The sequence below is a fragment of the Carcharodon carcharias genome, chromosome 3 (assembly GCF_017639515.1).
Source record: "Carcharodon carcharias isolate sCarCar2 chromosome 3, sCarCar2.pri, whole genome shotgun sequence".
Lineage (NCBI taxonomy): Eukaryota > Metazoa > Chordata > Chondrichthyes > Lamniformes > Lamnidae > Carcharodon > Carcharodon carcharias.
Window position 1 is genome coordinate 191,356,232 of NC_054469.1, and position 23,210 is coordinate 191,379,441.

The window sequence follows — 23,210 nt, forward strand, 5'->3', positions numbered from 1 at the left end:
ACAAAAACAGAATTACCTGGAAAAACTCAGCAGGTCTGGCAGCATCGGCGGAGAAGAAAAGAGTTGACGTTTCGAGTCCTCATGACCCTTCGACAGAACTTGAGTTCGAGTCCAGGAAAGAGCTGAAATATAAGCTGGTTTAAGGTGTGTGTGTGGGGGGCGGAGAGATAGAGAGACAGAGAGGTGGAGGGGGTTGGTGTGGTTGTAGCGACAAACAAGCAGTGATAGAAGCAGATCATCAAAAGATGTCAACAACAATAGTACAATAGAACACATAGGTGTTAAAGTTAAAGTTGGTGATATTATCTAAACGAATGTGCTAATTAAGAATGGATGGTAGGGCACTCAAGGTATAGCTCTAGTGGGTTTTTTTTTATTTTATATAATGGAAATAGGTGGGAAAAGGAAAATCTTTATAATTTATTGGGAAAAAAAAAAGGGGGGAAACAGAAAGGGGGTGGGGATGGGCTCGCATGTCGGAGCCACAACATCACACAGAACGTGGAAGGACTCCTTCATCCTTCGTTCCAGTCTGGTGACGGCCTCTGGCAACTCTGCCTGATGTTCCCCTGCCTGTCGCTGCATCTCCAGCATTCCTCTAGGACTGATTCCAGAGGCAAACCCCCTTTCTGTTTCCCCCCTTTTTTTTTCCCCAATAAATTATAAAGATTTTCCTTTTCCCACCTATTTCCATTATATAAAATAAAAAAAAACCCACTAGAGCTATACCTTGAGTGCCCTACCATCCATTCTTAATTAGCACATTCGTTTAGATAATATCACCAACTTTAACTTTAACACCTATGTGTTCTATTGTACTATTGTTGTTGACATCTTTTGATGATCTGCTTCTATCACTGCTTGTTTGTCGCTACAACCACACCAACCCCCTCCACCTCTCTGTCTCTCTATCTCTCCGCCCCCCACACACACACCTTAAACCAGCTTATATTTCAGCTCTTTCCTGGACTCGAACTCAAGTTCTGTCGAAGGGTCATGAGGACTCGAAACGTCAACTCTTTTCTTCTCCGCCGATGCTGCCAGACCTGCTGAGTTTTTCCAGGTAATTCTGTTTTTGTTTTGGATTTCCAGCATCCGCAGTTTTTTTGTTTGTTTTTTTCTCCAAGTTTAACAACCTATTTTATTTTGTTCATTTTTGTCAAATGGATCACAAAGCAGTCTTGGTTACCCGCGTGTTGGGATTGGCCAGGACTGGAAGCAAGCTAGCTTTATGCAAGGTCACACAAGTGAATTTAAATGCCTGTGAAAGTGATGTAAGGGCTGCATTGATCTTGGTACTCAGTTATATTGCAATCTGTGAATTCAAACCAGCATGAGATCTCTTTGTGCTTCATAGCTAAAGTATGGGCAGTGGGACTCCCAAGTTACATTCGTAGCTAATTTGCATTCAAGCGGAAGTTGGAAGTTGCAATGTAACTATACTCTTAGCTAGTGATTGAGATTTAAGCTGTTGGGTTAGGTGAGGAACTTGTGTGGTGCCTTTACATCTTTGGGATATTTTTGAAGTGCAATGACTACTTACATGGGCAATTGTCATGGCCGATTTGTGCAGACCAGGGCCGCCTCGAGTTAGAAATGAAAAATCCAGTTTCTCCCCACCTTTCCTCAGCCTTATTGGCTACTTGCACTGCCTCCAGTAGTTGGCTTTGGGTCTGGTTGACTGGATGCAATAGGAATATAAGCAGAGCTCTGCTTCATGACTTCGTCTGATTTCCTGATGTTTTGATATTACGGTTAAGCATTATATTGCTTTGTGAATTGCTATTCATTGGATCAACTGATGTGTGTCGATCCCATTTAGAGTCTTTGAATTTCTTTCTTATTAATTTCAACACCATTCATATGCCATGAAATGCTCATTTTCCTTCCCATGTGCAGTGCTTTACATTTGTCCAGCAATTTCATTTTTACATTATTCACACCGTATACCCAATTCACCCTTCAGCTTAACTCCTATTAATCATGTTTGTATGTTTTTAACCTGAAGTAAGTTTTTAAGCTCCTTTAAATACATGTTTTCTTCTCCATTCCCTCTTGTAGAGTTCATATACTCTCACTTTGAAAGGAGATGGTTTTAGGCTAATCTCGAATCCTCGGAGCAGCCAGAGGAGGTTGTTCTATTTTTACAATTTCTCCCCACTCCCTGTGGGGAAGCATCCCAAGTGATGTGTTTGAGAGCTGGTTATGTGAGAAAAAGTACAAGCAGAAATTTAGACCCTACTGCCCTGACCTGCCAATGGTTTAACAGCCTTTGTCTCTGATATTGAAACTAATTCTTCACGTGGACTTGATGCTATACACAGATCTCTTCAACAATGCTGCATTGGGCACTAATAGTATAGTTGACAACCAAAGCTCATGAATGTCTCATACTTTCTTTCTAAGGAAATTACATATGGCACCCTTGGTTTGCATCTTTTTCACCAGAAGCAGTATAATATTGATTTGTTGGAAATAATTATAACTTTCATAGTGTGCAACGAATCCATTTGAAAATAAATGGCTGGTTGTGCGATACATAACCTGGGATTTCTATTGCTGGATATTTGTTCGGGTCGCATTGTGTTGTAACTATGATTGAATCAAACACTTTTTTTGCTGGGTGGGTAATTTTCAGCCGCTTTTTGGTGCTGGATTTACTGCTGGTCACAATGAACTTTTTATTTTCTTTTTGGAATGTTGAAGTTTCTCATAATAAAGTTGCAGGGTGAGAATTTTAGATCTATGTGTACTAGGGTGCAAGTTTTGTAAAACTGCATAAACTGGAATAGGAATAGGAATAGACCATTCAGCCCCTTGAGTTTGTTTTACTGTTCAATCAGATCATTAACGATCTTTGTCCAAACTCCATACAGCCACTTTTGCCCCATATCTTAAAAGCTTTGGATGACAAAAAATTAATTAACAATTGATCAAGCATTAATTTTTGTTTGCAGATGTAAGTTCCACTTCAGCCATCCTTTGCATATGTAAGTGTTTCCGAATTTCACTCCTTAAAATTTCACTCCTTAAAATGTCTGGCTCTAACTTTTAGGCTGTGCCTCCTGGTCCTAGACTACCCAGTCAGCAGAAGTAGTTTCCTCGACCTGCCATATCTGTTCCTCTTTAAAAAAAATTACCCCTTAACTTTCCAAATTCCAGAGAATACAATGCTAGTTTGTGTAATCTATCCTCATCGTTTAACCTTTTGGAGGCCAGTTATTGTTCTTGTAAACCTTCACTGCATTCCTTCTAAGGCCGGTATATCCTTCCTAAGGTACCGTATCCAGAACTGCTCACTGTTCTTAGTTCATATATGGGAATGTCGGATTGCTGAAAGCAAACCAAACTATATAAGAACATTCAGGCTTGGTAATCAAGTATGTAAGTTGTGCTTTATATCCAAGCTTTCTGGGCTACCTGCACACACTACTTTTTTTGTGGTACAAGTACAGTACCTCAAATCCATGAACCTCTGGATTGAGGCCGTGTTGGATTTCAGGTTGGGCAGTTCAAGCCATAGGCAACTTGGGTCAAGCCGTGTCGGGTGGGGATCAAGGGTCGCTTGAAGCACAGGATAGAACAGCGCGCAAAGCCGTTAAATAGTCGGGAGTCGCTCTGCATCAATGCAGTACCTAGCGAAATTGTCCAGGTAAGGTTTTTTTTATATTAATTAATATTGATGTATGGAACATTGTAAAAGCGTATGGTTTTCAGGCAACTCCAGCTTTTGAACAGCTGGATTTGACTCACTATACGTGTACTCTCGTTTTCTTTCTTCTCACCCAAAACACGTGCACATTCTTCTTTCTCCTGGTTGCCATTCACCCCATCTGTCCAAGTGGAAAAACTGGAAGCCTATTTGCAAGCTTTTTTGTCAATTATAGAAAAAAGCATCAAGAGGCTTACTTAAATAGCCGACGAGTCTTTGGTCAAATTTGCATTGCTTGCATCTCAGGGGCCCTTAAATTGTATCCCTATGGGATTCTGTTAAGTAATGTTCCTTTGATTGCTGGAACCAAGAGACAAAGAAAAAAAAGACTTGCATTTAAGGTGCAAGTTTCATGAATTCTGGATGCCTCAAAAGTGTTTCATTGACTGGTAAATGCTTGCAAAGTGTGCTCACTGTTGTAGGGAAATGTAGCCATCAATTTGTGCACTGCAAGATCTATATTCACAGGACAATGCACTAAAACAAAGCATATTATATTCCATTAGAATACGATGTCCATTTTCAATCATCATTCTTAGTGGGTATTGTTGAGGTTTTGGAAAGAGTACAACGGAATGATGCAAGATGAATGTACAGTTTAAAACATCTTCCTTACCAATATAGTCTTAAAGAGCTTGTTTCTGCAGTCTAGAAAAATGCATACTTTGGAGTGATTTGTAAGATGATGAAGGCACAAGATTGTGTTTGTGTAAACAGTTTGTACCAGTTAAATAAGTTAAGTTGGACCAGGATTGGAGTCTTAATCTGTATAAAGGCAGACCGATGTTAGATGTTGGGAAGTGGTTCTTGTTCCAGAGAACAGTAGAGCTGTGGAACATGGACCGATAAGTCTTTTCCTACCCATAATTCTTCTTGTTTGTTTCCCACATACATCAAATTATGATATTTGAGAGAAATTTTAGTCAGATTTTGCAGAACTGTCTGCTTTTATTCAAATAGCGCCATGGAATTGTTTTATATTTGCCTGAGTTTAAAGTCAGTCAATTGTTATCACTGAGCCAAGGGTGATACCCTATAAGGAGCAGTTGAAAGCTGAAATAATATCTTACGGAGCTATAGCTGCAACAATTATCAACTTTCCCATGTAGTCTTGAAATGGAGCATCTCTAAATGAGCAATGTAGTGTAATAACAGGCCAAGATATTTCAAACTTAAATCAACACTGGATTTATTTCGAAACATGAACACAGGAAAGCATCATTATGTAGGGGGCAACAGAGCGATGCAACTTGTGAAAGGAATTCTGATCTTGGTGTGGCAGAGACAAGATAAAGCACATCTCTACTTAGAAATGACCATGAGTTTTGGAAGAAGTGGCCAGTTAGGTTGTGTTAGACAAACTGCACTTCTTTTCTCTCATCAACTGTCCATAAGCAGAAGGTGTTTTGAATTATCTTTTTTAAATGCTGTGGCGTGTTTCCTAAAACCTCAGTTTATGTAATTCAATTTACCAATAACTTGCAGCAAATTTGTGTTTTGATTAACTTAAAGGGTTAGTTTATTTCATAATCAAAACCATGGGGAGGAGTGTTCACAACTTCCCACTCCACTACACTCTACATGCACACACAGTAAGTGGGGTGGGGGGGGGGGCGGAATAGAAAAGAGCTTTACAACTATGGATAGTAACAGTACAAGAACCACAGGAATGAATATTAGTTCACTGATATCCAGAGTCCAAGTCAAAGTCTACAGTGAGGAGTTATTTCACATAGAAGCTCGAGTTCAGCTGGCTGAAGACCGAAGTTGTAGAGTTCTGTTTACAGTTGGTGCTGATATTGCAAGATGAAGTTGGTACACAGAGCCTGGGTCAGTTCTGCAGGCGATGCTAGGAAATCTTCCAGCAGAGATGAGCTTCAAGGAGCAGACTGTTGTTAGCTTGGAGCTTTGCTTCTTAGTGTTTGCTGGTTGGATGTTAAACAGCAGATTGCATGTGAGGCCAAAAATATTATATTAAAACTGTCCATAAGACCAGAGGCTTAGGCCATGTGACATGGCCCATTAATGGGTTAATTGCAGCTTAATAATAGGTTTCTGTGCTTCTGGCCAGAATCCATTGTTCCCCCTTAGGGGAGAGATGAGGTGGCTATCAGTATCTCTTCTGGTATAATGAGTTTCGATCTCTCCCTTTTGTGATGGCTCAGGTTGGGGAGCCAGTTCGTATGCACTTTCTCTGCTTTCATTGATTACAAGGGGTCTGTACAATGCGGTGAGATTCCACAGACTGTGTAAAGAATCCTTTTGTTCTTGTAACTCCCGGTGGTAACTCCCAGAACAAAGGTCAATTCAGCAGTCATGTGACTTGTAGCAGCCATTTTTTTGTTCAGCCGGAAATCAATTTTTTTTAAAGATTAGCAAAAGAATCAAATTTTGGATTTCTTTTCATGTCATATTGACTTAATGCTGCCACAGCACTGCCAGTTGTCTAAACTTAGTAAATGCATCTGCAATTCTCCCCTTTTTATAAAATATTAGAGACTTGGAGTTGCTAAGCTATCTGTTTGAGAGGAGGTAAGCAACTGTATAATTTAAATTTATTAGAAGTTCTCGAACCTTTTTGAAGGATAGAAGCTTTGATATCTGAGTAGTAAAATTAATAACTTCATAGTCTGCCAAGTGGGAAGAACTGCATTCATCTTAGATGTTTCTGCATGTTTGGTAGGAGAAGTGCTGTTGGTATTCCCTACCTTGAGTTCCCCTGCTTCAACTTTGCAATAATGATGAAGCACTTTTACTACTTTCATCTTGGTCTCTAGGTTTTGTAAACGTTGGGCACATTTTAAATCAATTTTCAGAGTATTTGAAATATTCTTTGCGGATCCCTCTGGCATTGCTTAGGATGAGTCAGAGGATGCTGAAGTGTAGTGGGTTGTATGGTGCACACAGGAAGTATCAGATACATGCAAAAACTTTAATATATTGTATCTGCAGCTTGAGCACTTGCTGCTGATTTTCTGCTCTATTACCTTTGCTTCTGTATAGGGTGTGTAAAGAAATAGCTTGAAGTTTTAGCTTGAATAATAGTTTGACCATATGTTTTTCACCTTTCAAAGCAAGCAAATGTGTATGATGTGCAATTTTGGGTGTGAAATATTGCAGTTAAAAGCTCCTAAATGCTGCTGAATGTTGATTCTTGGTTATAACGCTTGTGGAAATTCACTGAAACTGCAGTATGCTTTGAAGACGAACTAGATTCTGAAATGCAACAGCTGCTGTTCTTGGGATTAAAACATACCTCTTTGTTTGAATAGAAATACTTTAAGGAGCACCTGAAAGGAGGTGGGTACAGAGGCAGAGAGATTTAGATGGGGGATTCCAGAGCTTAGGGCCTAAGCAGCTGAAAGCATTGTCACCAATGGTGGAGTGATGAAAATTGGGGATACATAAGAGTCCAGAATTGGTGAATTGCAGAGTTTTTGGAGGATTGTAGGGCTGGAAAAGAATAAGAGATGGAAGGGGTTAAGCTACAGAGAGATGAATGATTATTGTTTGTATTACAGATGTGTGCATGTTGCTGTAAGTCTTCTACCCATCATATATTGTATTAAGCAAATATTGAATTCTCAGTTAAGATGTTCAACATTGTTGTTTGTTAACAATGAGAGATGTTATCCATGTGATCACGAGAACAAGTACAAGCTTAGAAGTATTCAGCTTCAGGTTGTTATCTACACCTAGAGAAGTAAATGCTTTGTTTAAAACAAAGTCAAAATCACTTCAAATGAGAAGTTAATGTTCTCTCCTGCTGTATGTCTCTCTCAATTACTTGCCCTTGATATCTTTTCCTGCTGCTCCCAAAATGGCATTTGAAGCTTTTTTGGGAAGTTGTAGTTATTTCAATATTGATATTGAGTGTGTACATTTTGCAATATCATTCTCATGTTAGAAAAATCTGCTAGTTTAATATTGGCCCCTGTGGCTGACTCCAGAGCCTTCTGGTAGAAGATATAGCATCTTGTGCTTTAATCAGTGATTATTCTTATTCAAAATTGAACTTGTGGGTTAAGATGTCTATTGTTATTGCAGTTGAACCTAGTTGTAATAAATCTGGGCTTAGCTGAATTTTCATATGTCTGCGAAGGAATGCAAAATTGAATTACCTTCTCATTTCACATGAGATTGCAATGTTGTACAGTAACCAGGTTGGCCTGTATGTGAGTTACAATGCATACACAAATTGGAATTTTCAGTGCACCCCTAGAAACTGCAGTTGCAATTCTACCTTGATTCATGCTCATTGGTCTATTGTTTGGATTCCTAAATTCTAATAAATGGTATCATCCAGTAGCCCAGTTACTGACAATTGACACCATTGAGTTTTAGGTAGCAGGAAAAATTCTGGCAAAGTACAGCTGTGTGGTAATTTGTTGAGTGGGGAATTATTTGAATTTGAGGACCCATCACCATTCAGCTTAAGCTTTATCCTCCTGCTTTTTGAAACTAACTCCTTGAAGGTGTATGATGGAAAATTCTTTCAAGCTCCATTTTATAAAGTCATTTTCCATCTCGTGTTTACCTTGTGTTTCATATTTATTCTACATCTGATGTAGCAGGAAGCCTGTGTCAGGATTGTTACTGATTCAGATGCTAGGTGACAGTTATGGGTTAATTCATCCTACTATTTTTAAAAAAATCTCCTTTGCGTATCAGTACTTCTCAATATTTGCTTTCCAACTGGTCTAATGCACAGAGCTAATGAACCTGTGTCAAAATGCCTTATTATGTGTTGCCTTCAAAGGGAATTGATAGTAAATGATTTGATTGGAAGCATCATGGTTTACTTTTTATTGCACAGGCAAAGAGGAGACTGGAGTTGGAAGAAAGTGACCATCAGTACCTAGCTGCTGATGTTTGTACTCCGAAAGGAAAAGGAAGAGGTACGATGAGAAGTCCAAATAGCCCAAAAAGTAAGTGTGATCTGATGTACCTTGAGTATTCACATCAAGGCTAACGGAATATCGGTCACGTTGAAGTTAGAGCTTGCTTCTGGTGTGGTGATTGAGTTTCCAGTGGCGGCAGCAACTTACTCAGTTTTTTAAAAAGTGTAATACAGTAATAAATTGACTAGTTGGTCCTGTAATTGCTTTGAATTTGATTTCACCTGTGAGCAGGGCACTAATATACTTGCTGTTCTACTTATTTCCCCCTGATTTGTTCCCAATGTTTTTCCGTCAAACAAATTTCAGACTTCATCTCATGGTTGTTTTCTGTCAGACAACATTAAGAAGTAAGAAGCTCCCAGAACTGATTCAAGTGATAGTTTGTAATAATGGCATATCCAGAGTTTAATCAGTTGAAATCTAAACCTCTATTGTTATGAGGTTGCTTGCTGTCATGTAGTTTATCATTTTTTTTGAGCTACAGAAAATCATTATTGCTTTGGCTAGGGTTCAAGATTAATTTTTTTATCTTGGACAGTGACTTACAATTTGGATGCAACAAATAATTTTTTGTATTTATTTTTGGAAACTGAAAAATTGAGCTGTTGATTTGGTTAAATGCAGCTGCATTTTTAAAAACTCTATCTTGGTGAAATTTGTACTTGAGTGGGAAAATATAGGTTGGAACTATGTACATCTCATTGTCCAGTGTACAACTGGAATGCCACCATTTAATTTCTGGAAACTAGGTGGTGATCTGAGTTTGATTTGTAAGGTTCTCTTGTGTTAGAAATTATAAGATCCAAAATAGAATCCACAGTGGCTGTGTGCCAGGAGTACTGCTGTTCGCAATCTACATCAACGATTTAATGCTAGATAAGTACATGAGGGAGAAAGGAAGAGAAAGATATGTAATACTGTTAGCTGAAGTAATGGAGAGGAGCCTCGTGTGGAGCATAGAAACTGATACACACCAGCTGTACCAAATGGACTGATTCTGTTGTTAGGACCTCGCAAGCGATGTATGCCAGGTGGACCAAATCCACAAGGGAGACTTGACCACGCTATCATAACAGTTTTGCATTTATTATGTGAAGACGTGTACATTGAATTCAGAAGTAATGAGTCCACTAAGACCCTTAGAGATTTTAAAAGTTAAATTAAAACATTTATTAGCAAAAGAAGAATACATGCACATACGTAAGAATATAAGTACTTAATACTATAAGAAATCCTAAAATTCTTAATTAACCTAACTCTCAACATCACAGCCCGTTTAAGGTAACAGTCCAAAATAGATTTTAAATTTAAAAAGCGAGCCAGCAAGTTACCACAGCCCCCACTTGACAGAGGATTTCCAAAAGCTTTTCTCCAACTTTAGTTACTGGACACAGCAGACTTTTGCTAAAATGAGTGGAGGCTTCTTCAAAGTCATTCTCACACACCTAGTAGACCTTACATGGCCCTCCAACATAGCCTTTCATTCCTCTTTATAAATGTTTCTCTCTCTTTAGCCTGTAAATTCCATTGTTCCATATGTCTTTACAAATTCGCATTTCCCATAATATAAAAATCTTTCATGTTGCCAATATGACCTCTTTCCTTTTGGGGAAAAATAAACACACTGCTTGGCCTTGCTCATTTTACCAGTTGTAAACATCCTATCATCCCTTTGAAATCCAAACAAATTAGCTGAAAATTATCTAAAAATGCAAATTTCCTTCACACCTTATATGCTAAGACCTCATCCGTGTTTACTAAGTAGCATTTCAAGTACCCTCCTACACCTTTTTCCTTTTGATAATTTCTTGCTTACAGTTTAGCTGACGCCAACTCAATTAAATCTCACACACACACAATCATCCAAACTCACCCCTATAAACCTACTTTACAATAACCCACAATAACATTATGAAAATTATTATAGTTTTGTAACACTCTGCTCTAAATTCTATGTAAAGTAGATTAATTAGGATGAGGGGTGATACAAAAAAATTGCATTGCACAGTTCTGCAAACAGCAAATTAGATGAATGAAAGTTAACCTGGTCACATGATGATTGGCCAGGACAAAGAAAACTTAACTCCCTTCGAATCGTGTTATAGGACTTTGATTCCACCTGAACAAGTAAGTGGCACCTTTGTTTTGCAGAGGTGATGTTAAACTATGTACTTCAATAGGATGGCATTTTCAGGGTTAATGGCTGTGGAAATTTGTGGACTACTGTTGTTACAGCTGACTTGGGAGGTCTTACTACTGACAGTATATCAGTATTCTACTTCCAGAACGGCATCCTTCATCCAAAATTTCCATGAATTTCAAGAAATATATTGAATTGTTAAAAGGAGGTAAAATTGGCAGAATTTGTTGTTAAATCTTTTCGTTGCACCTAGAATGAGCAAAAATGCAATTCACGATGTTGTGAACTAATTATTATAATCACAGTTAGTTCTCACACCAATCACCTGTTGGATCAAATGTATGAGCTGAGTGCCCATTAGCTGATCTTATTTCACAGGTGGAATGTAATGCACTGACAGTTGTGGTAGGTGGACTGTCATTGTCTTGCTCATTTTGCTTAGGGAGGACACGATGCATTGGAGAAAAATCCTCAATTATAGAATGAGCCCTTATCTTGCGTATTAACCTTTTTTTGTACAGCACCCAATGGCAGATTTGTAGTTAGTGGGGCCCTGTGTTCATCTTCATTCTTGGTCCTGCCCCCCACCTCCACCCACGACCCGAAAGGCAAAGCCAAGAAAATACACTAATTGATCAGTGCTTCTTCACTTGTAAAAACATGCTTGCCTGAATAATTGCCTTGCTGAAATCCAAGCTTACCTCTCGTCTAAATGATGGTAAATATTGTGACGTGAGGCGAACAAGCATGGAACTTGCTGATGAGAAAAGCTAAAAACCAAGAACAGATTATACATTGAGGGAGGGAGGAAGTGTATCTGAAGGTAGGAGTGGGAAGTTGACTAGATGCCCACTCAAACATCGATATGTCAGCCTGTTGGTATAATTTTGTTCAGGGACTGAGACAGCAGACTGGAGTCCTGCTCTGGTGCCAACAGTTTACTGAGGCAAAACCGCACTGACAATGCATCTGTTATGTAGGAGACCTGAGAAGCATTTTACTTTACTGAGATCTCATCACTCACTGGAAAAGCTCATAACAGTGTCGCTCAGTGGAAGAGTGTGAGCTGCTGTTGTGGTTTCAGGCTGGCCTGTGTTACAATCCTTTAAACTAAAGTCAAATTAAAACTTGGCTTGAGATCAATGTTTCAACGTCTGACCAAACTGAAACTCCCCGCTGGATCAAAGCTTGCTGATCATTGAGAAAATGGGAATGTGTGGAGTGAGGCTCTGGGACTGCCCAGCATCTTCCCTCTAACGTCTGACCATGATCCGTTTTCCAATCCTGTTTCTGGTGTCTCTCTGCACTGGACATGATGCCTGGAGTGAGAGCCAAGGAATGATTCTAAAGATGTGACTATAAAACCAGCTGATAGGATGTAGCCCAAAGCAGGCAAATTTGTCTCTATTTCCTGTCATTGAGAATAACTTGGCATTATTGAGGTAAGAAGCTAGCCATAAACATGTGTGAGGACTACAATTCCTCCTGTCCCAGCATGGTGGGCTGGTACTTTTAAAACCACCTCATAGCCATGCCAAAATTTAAAGATGTGCAATTATATAGTGCCTTTCATGACCATCAGAAGACCCAGAGTTGTACAGCCAGCAAAGTACTTGTGAAGTGGGAATGTGGGAAAGTCCACAGTCAGTTTGCACCCAGTAAGCTCCCACAGACAATGCAATAGTGACCAGAATCTGTTTTGTGTGATGTTGATTGAGGGATAAATATTGGCCAGGACACTGAGATTAGTTCATCTGCTCCTCTTCAAAATAGCCTCATGGTATCTTTTACATTCAAAGCTGGCATCTCTGACAGGTCAGCACTTCCCTGGAATGTCTGTTGGGACAGGTATGGAACTTGAACTCACAACCATCATCTGATCCAGAGGCCAGACTGCTAGCACTGGAGCCACTGCTGACATCTTTAACCTGTGGCCTTGACTATTCATTTAAACAACCAGTGAGTGAGCTCCCTAGTTGCATTGGTGATTATGGACTGAGGGGAGCAGACAAACTTCACTATTGTTGGGTGGCGTGAGTTGGCTCACTGTGTGCCCCTAGCAGTCTTCTCTAGGCTTGTTAGCAAGTGGCACACCTAATATCGGAGAGAGTGTATGTGGGAGGAGAGGGATTTATCAAAAACAGGGGAAATATAATTGCTGTGGCAACCTGGTTGGAAAAGAAGCAATTCGTAGCTATCTGTTGATATAATTTCTGAACAATTCAATCTCCTTTCAAACTTACTTTCTTAGCATCACTTTCCTGGTAGAATAGCAGAATCTTGCTATTTATTTTGTGAAGATTTGACAGAGACTGAGACACACCCGCTTTGCAAAATGATCATTTGTCAGTAAAGCGAGTGCATCTGAAAGATGTTTTCTTGGGTATGTTTTTGTAGCTGATCAGAGGCAGAGGTGTTGCCGGAACCACCCTGGGTGCTGAAAGTAACTAATTCGTTCTGTGCTTCCCTTTTTAACTTTGCAAATGCAGCATCAGTTCGCGCACCCAGTTTGAATGTTTTGAAACTCATTTGTTTTGGGGTCCCCGCCCTGTTGTTTGGGGACCCTATGCCATGGCATCGTGTGTTCCATTGCAAATCTGCTCCGATGGCACCTTTATCGAACTGTCTTTTGGAAATCCAAGTATACTGCATCTACTGCTTTCCCTTTATCTACCCTACTAGTTAAATTCTCAAAGTACTTGAATAAAATTTTCAAGCATTATTTCCCTTTTGTAAAACCATGTTGACTTTGCCGAGTCATACTGTGATTTTCTATGTATCTTTTAAGACCTCATCAATAATAGATTCCAAAACTTTCCTGACGACTGACCGGCCTGTGCTTCTCTGTTTTCTCTCTCCTTCCTTTATTGTACAGTGATGTTACATTTGCTAGCTTCCAATCTACAGAGACTATTCTAGAATCTAGAAAAATTTTGAAAATATAACCAGTTTGTCCACTATCTCTGCAACTCCCTTTTTTAGAATCCTAGGTGATCTTTCCCTGAGGATTTGTCGGATTTTAGTCCCTTAAGTTCATCCAATACTTCTTCTCTACTAATATTAAGGACCTTAAGTTCCTCACTCTTATTAGCCCCTAGGTTACCCTCTGTTCTTGGTATGTAATTTGTGTCTTCTGCTGTGAAAACAAACATAATATTTATTCAGTATTTCTGCTATTTCCTCATTCCCCGTGATAATGTCTGTTGTCGCTGCCTGTAAGGAATCAATGTTCACTTTCACTGCTCTCCCTTTTATTTACTTTTGAAAGTGCTTACAATCTGCATATATATTTCTTGCTTACTCCCATTTCTATTTTTTTTCCCTTTTGATCTACTTTTTGGTTGCCCCTTGCTGGTTTCTAAAATATTCCCAATCCTCAGACATACTACTATTCTTTGCAACATTATAAGCCTCTTCTTTTAAATTAATACTATTCTTAACTTTCTCAGTAAGCCATGAATAGCTTGAAACTGTAGTTGTTTTTTTTAATGTCCACTATGCTCTTGGTTATCCATATTCAATTTCATGGAATTTAGCAAGTGTTCAAACATTGCCTTGCACCCATGCATATTCGATGAAACAAACAGTTCAGGTTGCTGGTATCCATCAAATTAACTTCTTCATCTAAATGTTCTGATTATTAATTGGAAATGTACTAGCATTGTTTGGGGCTGCTTTGCTAAAGTTTGGGTTCACACATGTTTTAAGTGCACCCTGAGAAGAAAATCACAGCCATTTTCTTTGAAATAACTTTCAGCAACTTATCTTCGAAACAGTTGACCTGTGGAGAATATTCTTGATTGTTTGATTTGAGAAATTAATTTGGGAAACTTGCCCCTCTCGTAATATCTCTAGTTAAGATAGTGCACGAATGGAATGTTCTGGTGGTCTTCAGACAGATTTGAACCAACAAACAAGCTCTAGCTTAGAACCTCAGTTTGCTAGAAATGGATTTCCTGATATTGGTCAGTATTGTGATTTTTTTTTTTCTAGCAATGTCAGATGGCAGAAATATAAACTGCCTATACCCACCATTTGACTACTAATTTTGCTTGGGCAGTCATAACAAAGTCAGTGTTAAAATGATAGATTTAGTACTGGTGGGCAATGAAACTGGTACACCTGAATGCTTTTGGCAAAAGTAATGTTTAATGCTTGAACTCTCCCAGAAATGGGAGTAGGCCATTCTACGATTTGATTTGATCATAGAATCTTGCAGCACAGAAGGAGACTGTTTGGCCTAAAATGCTCACCCTGGCTGTTTGAAAGAGTTAACCAATTCAGCCCTGAATATTTCTCCCTTCAAGTATTTGTGAAATTCACATTTCAACATCACTACTGAATCTGCTTCCATCACCCTTTCAGATGGGGCAATTCAAATCATCATATCTCACTGTGTAAAAAAAAACTATTTTCCCTCATCTTGCCTCTCTTTTACCAATTACCTTAAAGGCTATGTCCTTTGGTTACTGACCTTTCAATCAACGGAACCAGTTTCTCAATATTTACTATATCAAATTCAAACTCAATCAATCATCAATTTTGAACAACTATTACATCTACCACTAACCTTCTCTGTGCTGAAAAGAATCTCAGCTTCTCTCATCTCTTCACATAATCCAAGTGTAGCATTCTAGCAAATCTCTGCAACCTCTCCCAAGGCCATGACATTCTTCGTAAATTGTGAAGCCCAGAATTAACATCACTCCAGTTGAGACCTAACCAGTGACTTACAAAGTTTTAGCATAATTATTTTCCCCAATCTCTTCCTCTAAAGCCAATGATGCCATGTGCCTTTTTTTCAGCAGCCTTATCATTTTGCCCTGCAATAATTCTGTACACACAGCCTTTTAAAATTGTACCATTTAGTTCATTGCTTTCCTGTATTCTTCCTTTCAAAATGCATTACTTTACACTTCTCTGCATGAAATTTTACCTGCCATGTGTCTGCTTATTTCACCAGTCTGTGAAACATAGAAACGTAGAAAATAGAAGCAGGAGTAGGCTGTTGGAGCCTGCTCCGCCACTCATCATTATCATGGCTGATCATCAAACTCAATAGCCTGCTCCTGCTTTCTCCCCAAATCTTTTGATCCCTTTTGCCCCAAGAGCTATATCTAACTCCTTCTTCTTGAAAACATACAATGTTTTGGCCTCACTACTTTCTGTGGTAGTGAATTCCACAGGCTCACCACTCTCTGGGTGAAGAAATTTTTCCTCATCTCAGTCCTAAATGGCCTACCCCGTATCCTCAGACTGTGACCCCTGGTTCTGGACTCTCCCACCATCGGGAACATCCTTCCTGCATCTACCCTATCTAGTCCTGTTCGAATTTTATAGGTTTCTATGAGATTCCCCCCTCATTCTTATGAACTCCAGCGAATATAATCCTAACCGACTCAATCTCTCCTCATATGTCAGTCGCGCCACCCCAGGAGTCAGTCGGGTAAACCTTCGCTGCACTCCCTCTGTAGCGAGGACATTTCCCTTCAGATAAAGAGACCAAAACTGCACACAATATTCCAGGTGTGGTCTCACCAAGGCCATGTATAATTTCAGCAAGACACCCCTGCTCCTGTACTCGAATCCCCTGGCTATGAAGGCCAACATACCGTTTGCCGCCTTTACTGCACCTGCATGCTTACCTTCAGCGACTGGTGTATGAGGACACCCAGGTCTCGTTGCACATTCCCCTCTCTCAATTTATAGCCATTCAGATAATCTGCCTTCCTGTTTTTGCTACCAAAGTGGATAACATCAGATTTATCCACATACTGCATCTGCCATGCATTTGCCCACTCACTCAGCTTGTCCAAATCGCACTGAAGCATTTCTGCATCCTCCTCACAACTCACCCTACCACCCAGCTTTATGTCATCTGCAAATTTGGAGATATTACGTTTAGTTCCCTCATCTAAATCATTAATATATATTGTGAATAACTGGGGTCCCAGCACTGATCCCTGCGGTACCCCACTAGTCACTGCCTGCCACTCAGAAAAAGACCCGTTTATTCCTACTCTTTGTTTCATGTCTGCCAACCAGTTTTCAACCCATCTCAATACACTACCCCCAATCCCATGCGCTTTAATTTTACACGCTAATCTCTTATGTGGGATTTTGTCGAAAGCTTTCTGAAAGTCCAAATAAACCACATTCACTGGCTCCCCCTCATCAACTCCACTGGTCATATCCTCGAAAAATTCCAGAAGATTTATCAAGCATGATTTCCCTTTCGTAAATCCATGCTGACTCTGTCCGATTCTGCCACTGTTTTCCAAGTGCTCAGCTATTAAATCTTTTTTAATGGTCTCTAGAATTTTCCCCACTACTGACGTCAGGCTGACTGGTCTATAATTTCCTGTTTTCTCTCTACCTCCCTTTTTAAATAGTGGGGTTACATTAGCTACCCTCTGTTCTGTAGGAACTGTTCCAGAGTCTATAGAATCTCGGAAGATGACCACCAATGCATCCACTATTTCTAGGGCCACTTCCTTAAGTACTCTGGGATGTAAATGATCAGGCCCTGGGGATTTATCAGCCTTCAACCCATCAATTTCCCCAACATAATTTCCCTAGTAATACTGATTTCTTTCAGCTCCTCCCTCTCAGTAAACCCTGTGTTCCCCAACATTTCTGGTATGTTATTTGTGTCCTCCTTTGTGAAGACAGAATCAGAGTATGTAATTAGTTGGTCAGCCATTTCTTTGTTCCCCATTATAAATTCCCCTGTTTCAGACTGTAACTTCATTTATCTTCACCAATCTTTTTCTCTTCACACACCTATAGCAACTTTTTCAGTCTTTTTTTATGTTCCCCGCAAGCTTACTCTTGTACTCTACTTTCCCCTTCTTAATCAATCCCTTGCTGAATTCTAAACTGCTCCCAATCCTCAGGTCTGTTGCTGTTTTTTAGCCAATTTATATGCCTCTTCCTTGGTTCTAAGTCTGCTACTATTCCTCTCTCAGCTTACTACATTTCCAAGCTTCGTGTCATCTCTAAACTTTGAAATTATGCCCTGTCCAAGTCATTAATTTTTGTTGAAAGGGACTGGTACTAACATGGACATGCAGAGACCCTCATTGCAAATGTCATTACTGCTCTCTGCTTTCTGTCTCTTTGACAATGTTGTATCCATGCAGCCACCATCACTTAATTCCATTGGCTTTAATTTTGCTGATGGGTCTATTTTGTGCCACCTGTTAAATGTCTTTTCAAAGTCCATATATATATATATATATATATATATATATATATCAACTGCACTATCCTCAACAACCTTCTCCATTACTTCATCGAAGAATTCGATCAAATTAGTCGAACACTGCTTTTAACAAATTTGAGTGTAATTTATTAACCCATATTTTTTCATTTGACAGTTGTTATTCTGCATTCTTGTGTGTCAAATTTTTTCCATCACAGACGTTGGACTGATTTACCTGTAATTGCTGAGTTTATCTTCTCCCATTTATCAGGGGTCTATCGTTTGCAATCCTCCAGCTCTCTGGTACCACTCTGATATTTAAGGAGGATTGGAAGATTGTGGCTCAGCAATTGAGGGTGCATCCTCTTTGGGTGGGTGACATCTGCTGCCAACCTTTCCAGGACCACCTCTTCTATTTCTATCCCGTCCAATTTTTCTACCAACTCCCTCTTTACTATTAACATTGATAACATGAATTTTAACAAAGTTAAATGCCAAGTATTCATTTAGTATCTCAGCCATGCCTTATACCTTCACAGCAATATCTTTTGTCATTTTAAGACCTCTAGCTTTGGATGCACTCGCTTGCCCTATTCTGGAAATGTATCTAGTCTGTTCCTGAATCACCTGAACCACCACCTCTCTGAATGCTTCCCATTGCTCATTCACAATTTTGCCTGCCAATCTTTAATTTCAATTCACCAGAGACCAATCTCTTGTTAATGAATTGAAGCTAGCTCCCTTCCAGCTGAATGTGTTATTCTTACATTTGATTGTGCCTGGCTGATATGTGCCTTCCTTCTGGAAGTGAGACATACCTCTCCCATCACATTACATTCAGATACTGAGAAGGCATTTAGCTGAGTGGAATGGAAATATTTATTCGAGAAATGTCTGCAATTTTTGTTTGGGCCAGATGCTTGTTAAATGGATTGCTGTCCTTCACCATTCACCCACCCGCTGCAGCAGTAGTCAGCCTTGGTGACTTCTCCATTTAAACTGTCCACAGGGGATTTAAGGGGAGTATGCTCTTTCTCCATACTCTCTATCCCCATTTCATTTTAGCTATGAGTAGTTAAAAGATTCTTTGTGCTTTAGAGGTTAAAGGGAAAGTTGGTTTTGTTTGCATGTTTGAAAAAGTTGCAATGGCCATTTTGTTTCTCAAATGAGATATGCTGAACAGCATGTCTAGGATTTTTTTTTGGTGTGGCTGTGCCAGCATTTGTCTATATTTTGGACCAGAGTTGTATGAGCATATTTTGAGATCAGTCCTCTACTAAAATCCTCATGACGATTGCATTGAGTTTGGCCTCGTCCAGTTTTCAGTGGGCTGAAGCCAACAAAGAAATTGCCATGGAGGGTGGATGGTATTGGAAAATAGAATTGTCTCAAATATACTGGCTTAGAGATAAGTTGCGATATTGTCAGAGCTCGACTTTTCTTCCAAGCTATTTGAGCTGGATTATTACCAAAAGTACAGTAGAAAGGCTTCCATTTCTTAATACTGTCTGCTCGTGAATGCTCAATTGGCAAAAATTGGACAATTTAAGTGTGAATTATGCAAAGATAAGCAAATTTGAAGTAGGATGAAGTTGTATTTTTTTTGCCTGTGGAGAAGTGATCCAGAGCATGTATGAAATGCTTCCAATATTTTCCAGTATTGATCTGACATTTTTCAGGTTTGGTCCCTTTTGTGAATAGCATCCTCATAAGGAGTCATCTTTCTCCCACCTTCACCCCAGGACCAAATACATCTTGCCATACAATCACCTGAAACATCTTGGTTAAGAGTATTTTCTAGCTGAACGTTTTCTTTGCTGCTATTTGGAAACCTTTGCTTCCAGTCTGGGCAGATTATGTTGGAATGTTCTTAAAGTTGGTCACTGTGCAAGTTAGTAGATGCAGATTGGATGTGCAACAGGAAGTTGCCCACACCCAATTTTGATGCTGCTGAGTTGGTTACTGTTGGATCTGCACCTTTTATTCGAAATGTTTCATGAGCTGTGAGTAAGCTTGAATTTCAAGATGAACCATGTCAGTGAATATTCTTTTATTCCTTCCACAATATAGCTCCCAGGTCGCCATCAGAGAAGACTCGCTACAACACCTCACTGGTTCCCCTCACAAAGAATGTTGTTCAGCTCTTGAGCCAGTCTCCAGATGGAGTGTTGGACTTAAACCGAGCTGCAGAAGTCTTAAATGTGCCGAAGCGAAGGATCTATGACATCACAAATGTGTTGGAGGGTATTCATCTCATTGAGAAGAAATCCAAAAATAATGTTCAATGGATGTAAGTTTTTTTTTTGCAATTCCCATTCCTTAATTTGCCATTCGCCTTGGATATCCATTCTATCTTTTAAGGGGCACTCCACTTAACAGTAAAGTAATGTGAATATCTCAGAGTGTTAACACTTGGGCTGTGACAACCTATCTTGTTTTAAAACAAAAACAAAAATACCTGGAAAAACTCAGCAGGTCTGACATCATCCGCGGAGAGGAATACAGTTGACGTTTTGAGTCCGTATGATCCTTCTTCAGAACTAAACAATATAGAAATTAGATGAAATATAAGCTGGTAGAGGGGGGTGGGAGGGACAGGTAGAGCTCGACAGGGGGCCAGTGATAGGCTTTTTTCCTTGTTCAATGTATATCAGTAAAGGCTAGGTGCATCTGTAGCTTTTCAATGTAATTTGGAGCGAAGTTGTAAGAATCTTAGCCTTGTTATTTGTCAAGTACTTGCTTCTATACCTGAAACCCAGGGTTGAGCAGTACATGGAATCTGTTCTAGACTAGATGGCTTCCCTCTACTCAACAGTGGTGCCATTTGCAGTCATGTGGTCAGCACTGGGGATTGTTGTGCTGTGTACGTGCTTTTTCCACTATGCTGCTCTAGGTGAACTGAACGACGCCAAAGTTCTTTGCTTGGTCTCAGTTGCCCAAGCTATGAGCCTTGATCTTCATGAATGCCCTGTATTGCTGGATCTGGGCTTCCAGCTCACTGCAGCTCTCCCACTTTACCCTTTCTGGGTATTTCTGTCTATGTGGGTTTCTGCCTTCAAGTTCTAGCATGTAAATAGATTTGGACTCTGCACAGTTCAGTTGATCAGGAAGCACAAACCATCACCCAAGACACTGATGGGAACAAAATGACTGTCAATATGACTGTTGAACAGCAACATAAGCCTGTGACCTCCAACTGCAACACCACTTCGAATTCAGCTCAGAATATTTGGACTATGATTCTTTTCACTCAAACACTGTGGTGGTTCTGCTGAGCAAATATAAGGCCCAGTCTGCTGAAGGGCTCTCTGCTTTGAGGCAAGCTATACCATTTATAACAAATGGACTTTATCCAGAGATTTTTCCCTATAGGGTGATGGGTTAAGAGTCTTCAAAATAGATGGGATTGTCTGAATGGAGATATTTCTTGACCTGTTCCAGAGTCTGATGAAAGAATTGGAAGAGAGAAGGCCATCCCACTTTGAAGATGGCTCTTCATTCTGAAACATTATGGTTGCATCTTGTGTTTGTGTAACATGTAGTATTAAAAGGACTGTATGAGAAAGTTGCTGTCCTTTGGTTGGGTAAAAATGAAATGTGATCTTTCAACAGCTAACTTTTGCCATGTTTGTTTCACATCAACTTCCAACAATAGGAGCTGAAGAGTGTCTCTTAATTATGGAATTTTTGAAGTTTGTCTGAGTTGCTGAGCACCATTAGTGATGCTGTCTTCCTGCAGGGGTTGCAGCCTGACAGACAATGATGGTATGCTGAAACGATGCCAGGGTCTGAACAGGGAGGTGGCTGAACTTAGCCTGAAAGAGAAGAGGTTGGATGACTTGATCCAGAGCTGCACCTTGGATCTCAAAAAGCTAACGGAGGACTCTGAAAACCAAAGATATCCTTTCTAGTTTGCTGTTCAAAGTTTTTAAAGAGTTTTACTAGAACTGGCATGATGGGTTTGAATGTACTTGATGATTTGTGAAGACAAGTAACATGGTAGTAATAAACTTGTAGACAGCTTCTAATGCCATGTTTCTGAAAACATCAAGCCAGGTGGGGACCAAACATGACTATGTTTATTGAAGAAAACCAACTTCAGAGCAACTTGTATTTAATCCACAGAGCTTTCCTTCAAAGTCTAATTTGTAAAGTTAAATGTTTGGGTAATGCTTTCATTATTTTTGTATTATATCTCATTGTCAGCCATTTCAAAGCATTTGCCACCATTATCCTAAAGCTGATAGCAACTACTGGAGTATGCACATATACGGTTAAATGTGGAAGTCCAGAAGTTGTTGTCAGTGATTCTGTGGCTCCCCATAGGGTGCACACTGTTTAAAGTACCTTCAGACCGCAATCGAGCAGAGATCACTGAACTGACGAGTTGCTTGTTTACTTTTAGTCTTGCTGTAAAAACCTTAGAAAAAGTTACACCTTGTTGAATGAGAGGTTAGTGCGTTTTTTATGGTGTAGTAGGTTCACAGTTACTGCTGAAAAACCCCTCTGCCCCTGGAAAGTTGAATATGCATTTGTGGAATGTCAAATTTCTCAATTATGATTTCACTTTTTTAAAATTTTTAATATTGTACCTTCTACCATAATCCCATGTGTAAGGCCCAATCACTGATTTTACTTTGTGAGATTTATCTGATTCTCTGTCTAATAATATTTCAATGTGATTAGATGCTTACCCTGCTTAATGACATCACTGCTCTGAATGCCTGGAGATTCTCTTGACTTGATACTAGATTCAAACTGACGTAAGGAAAGAGGAACTGCATACCACAGAGACCATTAGTTCACTTTGTCACTCGCTGCTGACTAAGAAACCGTGGCTAATGCATTTTTTGTTCTCTGCTGATCGAGAATTTGGGTCAGTTTAATTGTTGTTCAATGCCTCGTTTACTCTCCTTAACATGCAACACGTTAAATTATGTGACTTATCAGGACATCCGAAAGATCCAAAGTTTCAAAGGTCAGGTGATAATAGCTGTGAAAGCTCCTCCTGAAACGAGGCTGGAAGTATCTGATCCCTATGATGTAAGTTGAGGCTCATTGGAGATAGCTAGTAGCATGTAATCAGCAATTGTGTTTAACACTGCCTGATTTTTTTTCTCTCTTCTTTGCGTACCTGATTGCCCTTTCTTGCCTTGATCTGGGTGGAACTGACCCATGTACAGACAGGCATTCACTGAAACAAATTTGAAGAGGGGAGTTTTAGTTCTGCAAAACTGATTATTTAACCTGTTC

General features: G+C 39.6%; 1 protein-coding gene across 1 annotated transcript in view; it reads left to right on the forward strand.

Annotated features, from left to right (window-relative positions):
* The window catches only part of LOC121276064 (transcription factor E2F3-like), a 56,540-nt gene that overhangs the window by 24,871 nt on the left and 8,459 nt on the right, over window positions 1–23,210 (forward strand). Inside the window, exons 2-5 of the mRNA XM_041184005.1 lie at window positions 8,529–8,640; window positions 20,028–20,247; window positions 21,697–21,855; window positions 22,886–23,000. Coding sequence (XP_041039939.1) covers window positions 8,529–8,640; window positions 20,028–20,247; window positions 21,697–21,855; window positions 22,886–23,000 — 606 coding nt within the window. The remainder of the gene's footprint in view (window positions 1–8,528; window positions 8,641–20,027; window positions 20,248–21,696; window positions 21,856–22,885; window positions 23,001–23,210) is intronic.